At 41.2% G+C, this 10,744-nt stretch overlaps 1 protein-coding gene across 1 annotated transcript; it reads left to right on the forward strand.

The window, feature by feature from the left end:
- The first annotated feature begins 2,544 nt into the window (after positions 1 to 2,544).
- Positions 2,545 to 7,664, forward strand: LOC104269541 (macrophage migration inhibitory factor-like). Its single transcript, XM_009876630.1, is given in 4 exon segments — positions 2,545 to 2,581; positions 2,584 to 2,651; positions 6,687 to 6,859; positions 7,601 to 7,664. Coding segments are annotated over 4 exon segments (342 nt in total).
- Positions 7,665 to 10,744: the final 3,080 nt, after the last annotated feature.

The following is a 10,744-nucleotide window of genomic DNA, read 5'->3' on the forward strand; positions in this document are numbered from 1 at the left end:
ATGTCCAGAGGAGAAATTTGCATCTCTTAGAAAAGACAAGAAACAATTTTGCAACAGAACTAAACAGGAAACATTAAAAACAGACTGCAAACTCTACTGTCTCTTTTTCCTTTTTTCTTTTTTTTTTCTTAAATTTAGATATGAAATTCATTATACCAGTTTTATTTCTTGCTGTTATCTAAATATTTCACAGGAAATGTCATAACTCAGTTTTAAGATCTACTGGATATGAGATTTTTTTTAAAAAAAACAACCTTTTATGCTAGCCTACCTACTGAAATTTTAAAACATTTTGTTAACAGTCCATAGAGCCCAAATCCTTCCAGAGGAGGTTACATACAGGCTCTGTTCACAGCCCTGGACCCACAACCCTGGGCCTCTTGTTGGTCTCTCTTGTTCCCAGGAGTCCTCTCCAATGTCACAAGTACCTGAGTGGTTTGTTATTGACCTTTTCTAAACGAAGCCTCACTAGCTTTAAGCACCTCAGGATCAGGAAACTGCTGACAAATAGTTCAGGGGGAAGTATCAGAAATATGAAAGAACAAGTAAAATAATTTAAGATGACAAACGAAGAGAAGGAAGGATGAAGAAGGCTAAACGATCATCAGTCATAAAGCTGGGGAAACACAGACTAGCAAGCTAATGGAGAAAAAGCTAGGTACGTTGTTAGGGTTATGCAAGCAGATACGCATTCAAAACTTAGCACAGTAAATTAGGAAAAACGGTTCCAGCCATGGTAACAGCAAAAATTATCGGAAGTGAAATTGTACTGTGCAACAGACCTTCTGGAGATGTAATGGAAATCTCAGTGGGGAACGTCTTAATAACTCTAGGCAGGGAGAAGGGTCGGTCAAACAGATAGTATTCTAATGCAAAAAAAGTAAAATGGCTCCTATAAAACAAAGCTCCCAAGAGCATCAGTGGTGTCTAAGGATCTGATTTCAAACCTGGTACATCAGCTTCTGGGAATTACATCAGATGTTTTCAGAGAAGAAAGAGTTTATTTTGGAAATGTTTTTCTTGTTATGTAAGCAAGCTGCGAATAACGAGTGATTATTGTACCCAGCAGAAAAAATAGGTTGTGAAGTTCATTGGAAATACAGTCTATGTTTCACCAAGTGACCACCAACAAGTATAGTACAATTTGTGACTAAATGGTTTGGATCATGCCACTTGCTTCCAACTTATCACTGAAGGAAAAATTCATCAATATTACAAACAACAGTTCCCCTCCTTACACATGGAGCAGTCACTTGAACTTGTTTTTAACATTTTGACACAGGAAATATGCCCTGAAAATTCTATTTCTACAAACAGATTTTATTTCTGGATTTTCATTACTTTCAGAATGCTTCAGATACAGGAGACTCAATCCACTCACATGGGCTGTAGATGAACATGGGCACATAGTAATTCAACTCCCGACTTTTTATTTGCTGGCTTTTTACAGTGCTATAGGGAAGGAAAAAAATCAACATATGCCACCAAGTTAAGCATATTCATATGGAGGTTATGATCATTTAAAAAGTATTTGCTTAAATTACGCTGTTGCAATATAAGCAAGCTACGGAAAGCTCTCATTTTCTGCAGGCTGGGAGTGAAGTTTATAGAAAAACCTTTAAATCACAAACACTACAGGGCATAAACACACCCATTATTTCCTTTAACATGGAAAGATTAACAAAACATTTATTTTAAACTCATCACCATTTTCAGCCTGCTTTCCCCATATGCGTCTCACTGCAAACACTCCCTATCAAATGCCAGATGACCCCTCTAAATCACTTCTCTCATTTAACACTCTGCAAGGGCAGCAAAGAGAACAGATCCCAGCTCTGTCACATACTCCACTACGGATAAAACACTCTCATTTTAGAAATTCTGTGGTTTTCCTATTTCTCTGCAGATCCTGTTGACTTTACGGGACTATTTGCACAACAAAGAAGCGAGTTGAAAACAAGCCTACTCTGAGTATGTAGAATCCGGTGCTCACCACAGTGGAAAATCAAGACCGATTTTAAGGCATCTTTGTCATGACTTAGTCACAGTTCAGGGAAGGTCTTCACAACATATGCCACTGGGGTTTTTCTGTTATGGTCTATTCTACAGAAAGAGTCACAGACTTCACAACTGAGGCATCTATCTAATTTAAATTTTTTATAATTATGAGACTTGCATAAAAAGGCACAATATAACTCACCCACTCTCTAACAGTCCCTGAAATAATGGCTTTTTCACTGGTTTTCACGAGGCTGTATCCAAATACGAAGTGTGATTTTGGATGTTTTGATTTCCAGAGCATTTTTTTCCCTGCTGAAAGCTGTCCCTTGACACCTGCCTGAACAGCCTGCAGAGGGCACAGGCAGCCTCGCCTCTCCCGAGGCACCCACACCCCTTCAGCTGCACCTGAGGAAGGTACCACAGACTATTTGAAGGCTCCTGAGGTGCTTACAAGCACGGTGGGGTAGAAGTTATCTTGCAGGTGAATTAGAAACAAAGCCGTGAACAAGGTGAGCTGAAAGAAAACCCTCTTGTAATCCAAAAATGCCTAAGTTTATTGTTAACACAAATATAAGCAAGGATAAGTTCCACAGTCTTTCACAGAGGAGCTCACTCAGCAGTTACCAAAAGCAATGGGCAAACCAGCACATGTAAGTCCAGATGCTCAGATGTTCTCTTTATTCAGTCAGCTGTGCCTATGCAATGAATTATTTCTCAGAAACAATCTCTAGTACTTAGAGTCTTTTCTCTGTCCAAATGTCAAATACTTGTTTGCTATGACTTAGCTCTGATGAGGTCTTAAACCACTTAAAGTATTTAAACTGGCTTTGTATATGATGGTATTCCATACAGGTAAAGGCACTGGAGGCGTGTGGGTATGTATACACAGCTATTGCCGTGAATGCCTCTCAAGAATCTAGCTGACTGAAAGCAAGCCTTACCCTCTAATTTCCTTGCAGAGTCCTGCGAATATGTATTTGTTATCTGCCAGCAAATAGTCTGTAGCCTAGTGGCTACAGCTGGAAAAAAAAAAAAAAAAGGTGTTCAGCTTGCTTGGGCATCTAGCAAAAATACCCATGTGACATCCTGCTACTTGCAGTCAAAACACCGGAGTAAAATCTGTCTGCTGGTTTCATTACCAAACTGAGGGATATTCACCTGCCAAAACCTATGCCGACATGCTACTGAGGTGAAGTACTGAAATACTGTCATTAAAGATCTTACAAGGTTTTATAAGGCTTTTACTTTCTTAATTAATCCTAGAAGCTCACTAGTCACTGTATCAGTTTACTGAAGACTATTGATGAATATGAAAAGCAAAGTGAAAGCCTCTCTATAGAACTGTTAAATTTTATAACATGAGCTACTTCTCAGTTGCTGTAGCAGCAATAACTTAAGTGAACTGGCTATAGATCTTCAGCAGCTTGATGAAGTACCCTCTCCATGTATTCACCAGCAGAAGAGCATTTCAGAAACTGTTTCTTATTTTACTTTGGGAGTGATGCTTTGAAACCCTAGAAACAATGAAGTTCTGGTGCGTACAGAAAGGATTCTGAGGGCTCTCCAGCAAACCTTTCTCTGCCCAATGGCACACGCAAAGCTCATAAGAAGATCCTCATTCTTCCTGGAAACAAAGTGCCCTGGGATGGCGGTCACCACAGAGTACTTAAGAAAGCAACAGAGATCTCTCAAGTCCTTAGCGATAGTTTGATAACTGCCATGGGTGGAAATGTCCTGAGAAGGGAAGAAGGGAGAAAAATGGTCTCAAAATAAAAAACCAAATGGGATAACTGAAAATATTAGAACAAACTTTTTAATGTCTTAAAAACGGGAAGAAGAAAATTCTGAGCAGCTGGCATGATTTTGTTAAAATCTGGAACATTTTCAACAGTCCCACAGCAGTAGGACTTATGCTTGGATCTCATCAATACTTCCAGTAATGACTCAGTAGATTGAGAAGTACATATGACAATAGCTTGTATGCACAGGAGACAGTAAGAATTCAAGAAGACAGTAAGAGATATCTTCTTAAGTCAAGAAGCTTTCTTTCAATAGCTGATTAATAAGTCAAACTGCAGAAAAGACAAACAATAACTCATTGAAAAATAAAAGATTTGGGGAGCTATTATAGGTTACAACGTGAATAAGGGACGAGGCAATGCTTGGGAGCACTTCTGTTGTGCACAAGGTAGAAGTAAGCCTCAGTAGAGTACTCCATCCAGCCTCAGGCCCTTTACCCTGAGAAAGAGGTAGTCACATTAGAGATGCACCAAAGGAAAAACACTGAAGAAATAAGTGACTATAAAGATCAACAGGCATTCTGGCTCTTCTAGGAGAGAAGGCTGAAGAGGAAAGCTATTATGGAAGAGATGGGAATATATTTTGCTTTTTTCCTTCTTCAGCAGAGTAAGGCAGCTTAACTTACAGCAAGATTTCAGTTAGTTCTTGGAGATAAATTTTAAAAACTTCCTGTGACTTACAGTCAGATTCTGTGTTGGATTTGCACCATAGGTCCCACCAGTGGTGGGATGGTTAATGGTACTGACATTTCTTTGACCAGTTAGAAATTCTCAGTTCAACACTGCTAATTGGAATATTTCTATTTGTTGCTGTATGGCTGTAGCCTTTCAAAGACAGCTATATGTGGTTTGATGTTCTCATCAAATTGATTTGATATAGTGTTAAAAAGCCAATCGACCTGGAGAAACCTGGTTGTACTGTGTCTCCTCCAGGCAGATTGTTTGATGTCCGATAAAAGGGCCCCTCTTTCTCTAGGGACAGTAATGGCTGCAACTAACCAGTCTCATTAAACATGTAGGAGATCAATTTCTGCCAAGTTTGACCAAAGTTAGTTATCTCATGGAACAGTTAGACGCATGTTTTAGGCTTGTATAAGCCTTGTCTCTATAGAAAGTAGACTTAACTGTAAATGGGAGTAACGTATTTATTTTTCTCCCAACACATACAATAATATAATGACACTCTTATGTAAAACTGATGTGTTCTATCCCGCTTCAGAAAACATTTTTTATCAGTCTAGCAATCAAGTACTTGCTGTTGGGGGGGTGAGGGGGTGTCAGCTGGTGGTTCTTGCATAACAGCTCCTGAATATAAAGCTAGGGGCCCGGGCTGGGATGCAGCTGGAACAGGTTTGTGCAGCCGTGTGGAAGGGATATGTAATGGGACTTAAAAATATACAGAGAACAACAAAGAGATTTTTTCAAAGAAGACATGCAAGCTCTTCGTGACAAAGGAGGCAATAGGAAAAGGATAGTCTCTTAGTTATAACACAGAAAGAAGGAAAATATTAGGGTGGGCTGGAATGCAGATCTTTCCTCTTACAGGAAATGGTACCATTTGAAAAAAAAATTACTGATTTTTAATCAAATAGTTTGGGTCTTTTTCTTCTGGAAAAACTGTTTCAAACATTTTCAAACTGCTCTAAGAAGAAAATAATGCTGATTAACGCTTTAGAGCTTGCTTAATATTTTTAAAAAATAATAATCTGCTTTCGGGGTAGATGTTAAAGGCATATGTGTATCTACATTTGTCATAAAGTTGAGAGCACAGGGTGTCCAGCCAGGGAAGAGCAGGGCCAAGCAAGTGGTAGTTCAGCGGGATCTCCTTGGCTTATCCTGTACTGCTGTGGTCTGATGCACCCTGCACCCAAACAAGCTTTAAGTGATGGCCAAGACTAATTACCCAGACAACTCCTGGTACTCAGGCTAACTTGTTTTACCAAGAGGGTTAATTGCTGCTGAGTTCCAATGATGCGCTGCTAATAAACGTGGGTAAGAACAGAACAGAAGCCAGATGGATGCCAGAGGAACTGATCCCTGGATTCCCCAGTGTGTGGATCTGACACAGTGTATTAGCAGCAGGGAAAATTGCAGGCTGGTCATTAATATTAACATAGATACTTTCTTCTATTTTTCCTGCTATCAAGAACAAAAGTAGGATTAGGCTGTATTTGGTTTAATGAGGGGGATGTTGATTTAGACCTCTGCTGTGTCAGTTCATATTTACCTCAGCGGGGAAGACTGCAGCAGCAGCCAGTGAGGTGCAAAATCTCTCTGGAACGTAGGGCGGCAGCAATGCAATTGTGCACCCCCACTCGCACCCAGCCGTCCCACACAGGCAAGGAGAGCCATGGGGCTCTGAGGAGGTTCTGTAGGTATTGCAGGTCTCCGAGCTCCTGGAGCACCTGAACTTTCTACCCAAAATTCAAGGTTGGAAAAGATGTTACTGCAGGCTCCTCCTCTCAATAGTGTGCCTGGGCTGAGTATCCAGAACCCATCTTTCAGTAGGTAACTGAGCACACTGGGGCTGAAAGTTGCAAGGCAGTGAAAGATCTTTGTTACCGTGCAGCTTAAAAACAAGTTTGCATTTAGTTAAGAATACAGCCATTCTTCAACCGATGAAAGAATCATGATGGCAGTGCCTGTTCCCAAATGGTGTTCATGAAAATATGGCTGTAGTTTGTACCCTTTCACCTATGTGACTTGCAGGAAGATATTCAGGAAGTCTGTAAGTTCAATGAAGTACATGCAGGAGAATTCCAAAAGCGTAACTGATAGGCATGCACCTATTTTCACTGCAGTTTAGGTATACAAATACTGTCCTGGATTTTCAAAACTTCTCCTAAGATGGCACAGGCAAATAATATTCCTTTTTTCTTCCAACAGTACCTAGCAATACAGGTCGCTCCTGACCAGTTGATGTCCTTTGGTGGTTCCACAGACCCCTCTGCTATGTGTTTTCTCTACAGCATTGGCAAAATAGGGAAGCAGGAGAACAAGGTCTACTCCAAATTGCCTTGTGACCTACTAAACAAACAGTTGAAAATACCACCTGACAGGTAAACTCATACAGCACCATGTCTGACATAACTTTCCACTGATTATTAAAGCTATTAATCCTAGACTTGTCCTTTGCTGTATTTCTGTTCATATTCTGCTTGAAGAAGCTAAACATGAAGCCAATAGAGCAACTCTCCAATTAAGAATAGGAGAAGAGCAATTGCATGAGCTGCAATGCCAATGCCCCAAAGCTGTGAAATACTTCATAGTGAAATGATAGAGGCTCAGGAACCGCATGTACCCACAGATCTCACAAGTGCAAAAGCCCAGGTACAGACACAATAACCTGATGTTACTAAACTGATAACCTGAGTAACAGGTACCAACATTTCCAACTGCCTGTGGGGTATAAGTGGAGGTCTATTACAAAGGCTTCCACTTATGTAAAAGCATTTCTAGTCCTTTTTCCTGAAAGTACACAATTTGCTCCAGAAATGACTGTAAATAAAACATAGCATCCTGAGATCCCCTTAAACCAAGAAGCAGAAAAATGCCAGGAACTCCAGAATGCAAGTAGACAAGGTGGGAGGGTGAGTGTGGAATATGTAACACTTGAACATGCCTGCCAAAATTTGCCAAAGGCAATGTGTAACTTGCTGAGATGCAGTGCAGGCCTGAGACGTGTAAAGCCCTGGGGGACAGTCCACAGTGCGGCTCGTGCGTTCTGCTGCAGGAACGCTCTGGCCCAGCCTGCAGTGCTCTTGCTCTCAGCAGCTAACAGTGTCTGTCTTCCCTTTCAGAATCTATGTCAGCTTCTTCAAGACCAGCGCTGGGAAAGTAGGCTGGAACACCACCTTTGCTTGACGTGCCCTCAGGTGGCAGCAGCTTATTCACGAACCCTCCCCATGGTTTTTGAGCACTGCAGATCTAGTAATTTAGGTTGCATTTGGCACGAATTTAAGAGTGAGCAGTGCCTTAGTTGCTCCTATCCCATGCTGTTTTACCCTCATCTGCTGCTTAAATGAAAGTAAAAATTCAAGAGGAGCTTAGTATTGAAGCTCTATTTTTATGCTGGAATGGCCTGTGGCTGAAATGGAAGGTGCTTCCTCAAAATACTCTTAATAGAAGCTTTTATCTTTTTTTAACAGTTACATCTTTTGCATGAAGATGAACACTCCATTTGGATATGTTTTTGCCCTGTTCATGCTCAACAGCCTGGCCAAATTTAAATAGAACTATTTTGACCTGATTTTAAAATACATTTAAATCAATAGATGTGCCTGCTAATGTGGCATACAGACGTTTCTTCAAAAGGAGGAAAGACATGATTGCCTCTTATTTAAAAGGGTTGAATTGTAGTCCATGTTCACCTTGAATCTAACACCACATGAACTGCTGTTTAGCAGAAAAACTTGTGCTATGACAGAATCCCAGGGCTCAGGATAGGCAGACAGAGTAAGTGGAAAAACCCACTGTTCCCTGTTCTGCCCTCCCCTTTTCGTCTACTGAACAATTTGCAGTGACAGTGAAGATTAGAGAACAGCTCAAAATGAGACAGAGGCACAGTGAGCCATTCCCAGAGGCCAAAGTAATGAATTACTTACAAAAGGAAGATTTACATACAAATATTTATTATTCAAGTGCTGAGTCAAATAAGAGCATTTGCTTCTAAAGTAAAACAGAAAGACTGAGTACAGATCTGTTTCCTGAATCTCTGAAATGAGGTGTATAGTGACTTTTTTTCCTTTTTTGGAAGAACAAATACCTCTCACTCCTATTCTGAGCTCTGTTGTAAATATCCCATTTTGTTCCTATCACAGCTTTGCTTTGCAGCCACAGTCCTTAAGTACAAGCCTGCACCTCAACCTGCATAAACAAAAACTGCAACCTGCAAAAGTAAAAGCTGCTTAGTGAATCAAAGCAGCATAGCTGAATAAAGCAACATGCTGCTTGGCTTCTAAATACAGTACATCTTATTAAATATTATCTGCTCCACTTAAAGCCTTGTGGAGCTGCCAGTTGAGGAAGGAAGTCATGGCATGAAGCAGATCTTTTTGGCAGAATTGCTTTTGGCAAATGGCTACAAAGCCCCTAAACACATCAGGACCTTAGATGAGGAGGCAGTTCTCTTCTTGAGAAATCAGTCTGCCTCCTTCATAGAGCCACCTGCTCAAAGAATGCAGCCTCTGCCTGTTATTGTAGCCATAGTACCAGCATTTTCTGATGTTTTCCTGGCTCCTTCTCCCTGGTCCAGTTGTTCTGTGCTCAGGCTGTGACTGTGATGCAGGTAAGTATGTACAACTGCAACTCATGAATGTCGCAGCCCTGGTATTTGCAGTCAGCCTCCAGGAAGGGCTTCAACCTGTCCCACATACCTTCTGAAGCCTGCCTGTGTTAGATGCTTTTAAAGTTGTTCTCAGAGCATCCATGCCCTGAAATCTGTGTTCCTCAGGTACTTGATGGCACAAGTGCACTCAAGACCACCTCTAGTTACTAACTATCCTTACGCTCCCTAATAGGGAATATAAAAGCTGCCTTTGCCTCTATCTCTAGCACATCATTACTATGCTTTTTGGTACATTTCTGTAAAATATTTTACCTTTCAGCTTTTTGCTGCCTTAGGCACATTTCTTTAGTGTACATATTTTAATCACAAGCAATTACATTTTAAAGCAGATGCTGAGCATCTAGAAAATGTGTTATCAATCCATGAGTGTGGAGCAATCACACGAGGGAGAGGTGCATACATACCACGAGTATTTGGTTAACTTCTAAGAATGCATCTTTAGAAGCTGCGAAAATGCTTGCACTGCATCCTCCTTAGTCAAGGGCGCAAAAAAGAACAAAACTGTAGGTATCTTTCCATTGTGTTGCAGCATGACCAGTATCTGCCACTTTGGGCACACAGCTGGTGATGTTGCTCTGAAGTTTTTTTCTCCCTGCACTGCCAGAATTCCTACCCCACCTCCTTGCACCAACTATGGGAGGCAGGAAGGTCGGAAGAGTAAGTGGCACTATGGAATGGCAGGGAGTTGATACTAGATCTTAATAGCACTGCTAATCACTGAAAATATAAGTGCTCTAGTCCTGCCAGTTCTCAGTGTTACAGACTGTGCCATTCCAGAGCGTTCCCATGCAATACCATCCCTTATTCTTTGTTCACGGCAATATGTGTTCACATGTGTAACAGGCATGTAGGGTCAAGCTCTCTAGCAGCAGCAGTGCTGGGACTTTAAAAAAAAATAACACGTGGTCCATTCTTGTGTTTAAAATGTCTGCGTGGAGTGGGCTCTGGACCTGATCCTCTTTAGCCTTCCTATGAGTCATTTCAAGTCACGGCAGTGTAAGAGTCAGGGTGGGGATATGTGTCCTCCGCAGCCTACGTGCAACACATCACACAGCCCAGCACAAGGCTCATCTCTCAGGCTGCCTCTCACCTCTGAATAGACACGCACCATTTCATTTCTAAGCAAAAAGAAAAAATCACTTCTGCCTTCTTCTAGTAGAAAATTATATGAAAGTGACAATACTGAGAAGTAACAGATCACTATTGATTTGACTGAAAAACGTTAGAAATTAACACGCCAGCGAGTCAGATGTTTCATGTTAAAGCTATACACACAGTTAAAACAAAAAACATACAAATGTGCCTTTATTTTGCAAAATTTTTTTTAAAAAAAGAAAAGAACCTTCGGAGCCGGGGCTAGTATCCGTCTTTGAAACTGCCAAGCTGAGGCCTACAGCCCTTTTTTTTGCGGGTCCCAATCCCGCAAAAACCGGTGGGAATGCTACAGTGGCAGTAGTACATGCACTGATACCAGGTTATGTATGAACTGCCCAGCGCGGCAGGACTCGGTTCCAGAGAGGAACCTCCAACATAGCCTCAAAAAATTACCAGTGGTAGTTACAAAGCCAACGAAAAGCGGCGGAAAGGGCGCGGGAGC

Source organism: Apaloderma vittatum, unplaced genomic scaffold (genome assembly GCF_000703405.1).
Source record: "Apaloderma vittatum isolate BGI_N311 unplaced genomic scaffold, ASM70340v1 scaffold3199, whole genome shotgun sequence".
Classification (NCBI taxonomy): domain Eukaryota; kingdom Metazoa; phylum Chordata; class Aves; order Trogoniformes; family Trogonidae; genus Apaloderma; species Apaloderma vittatum.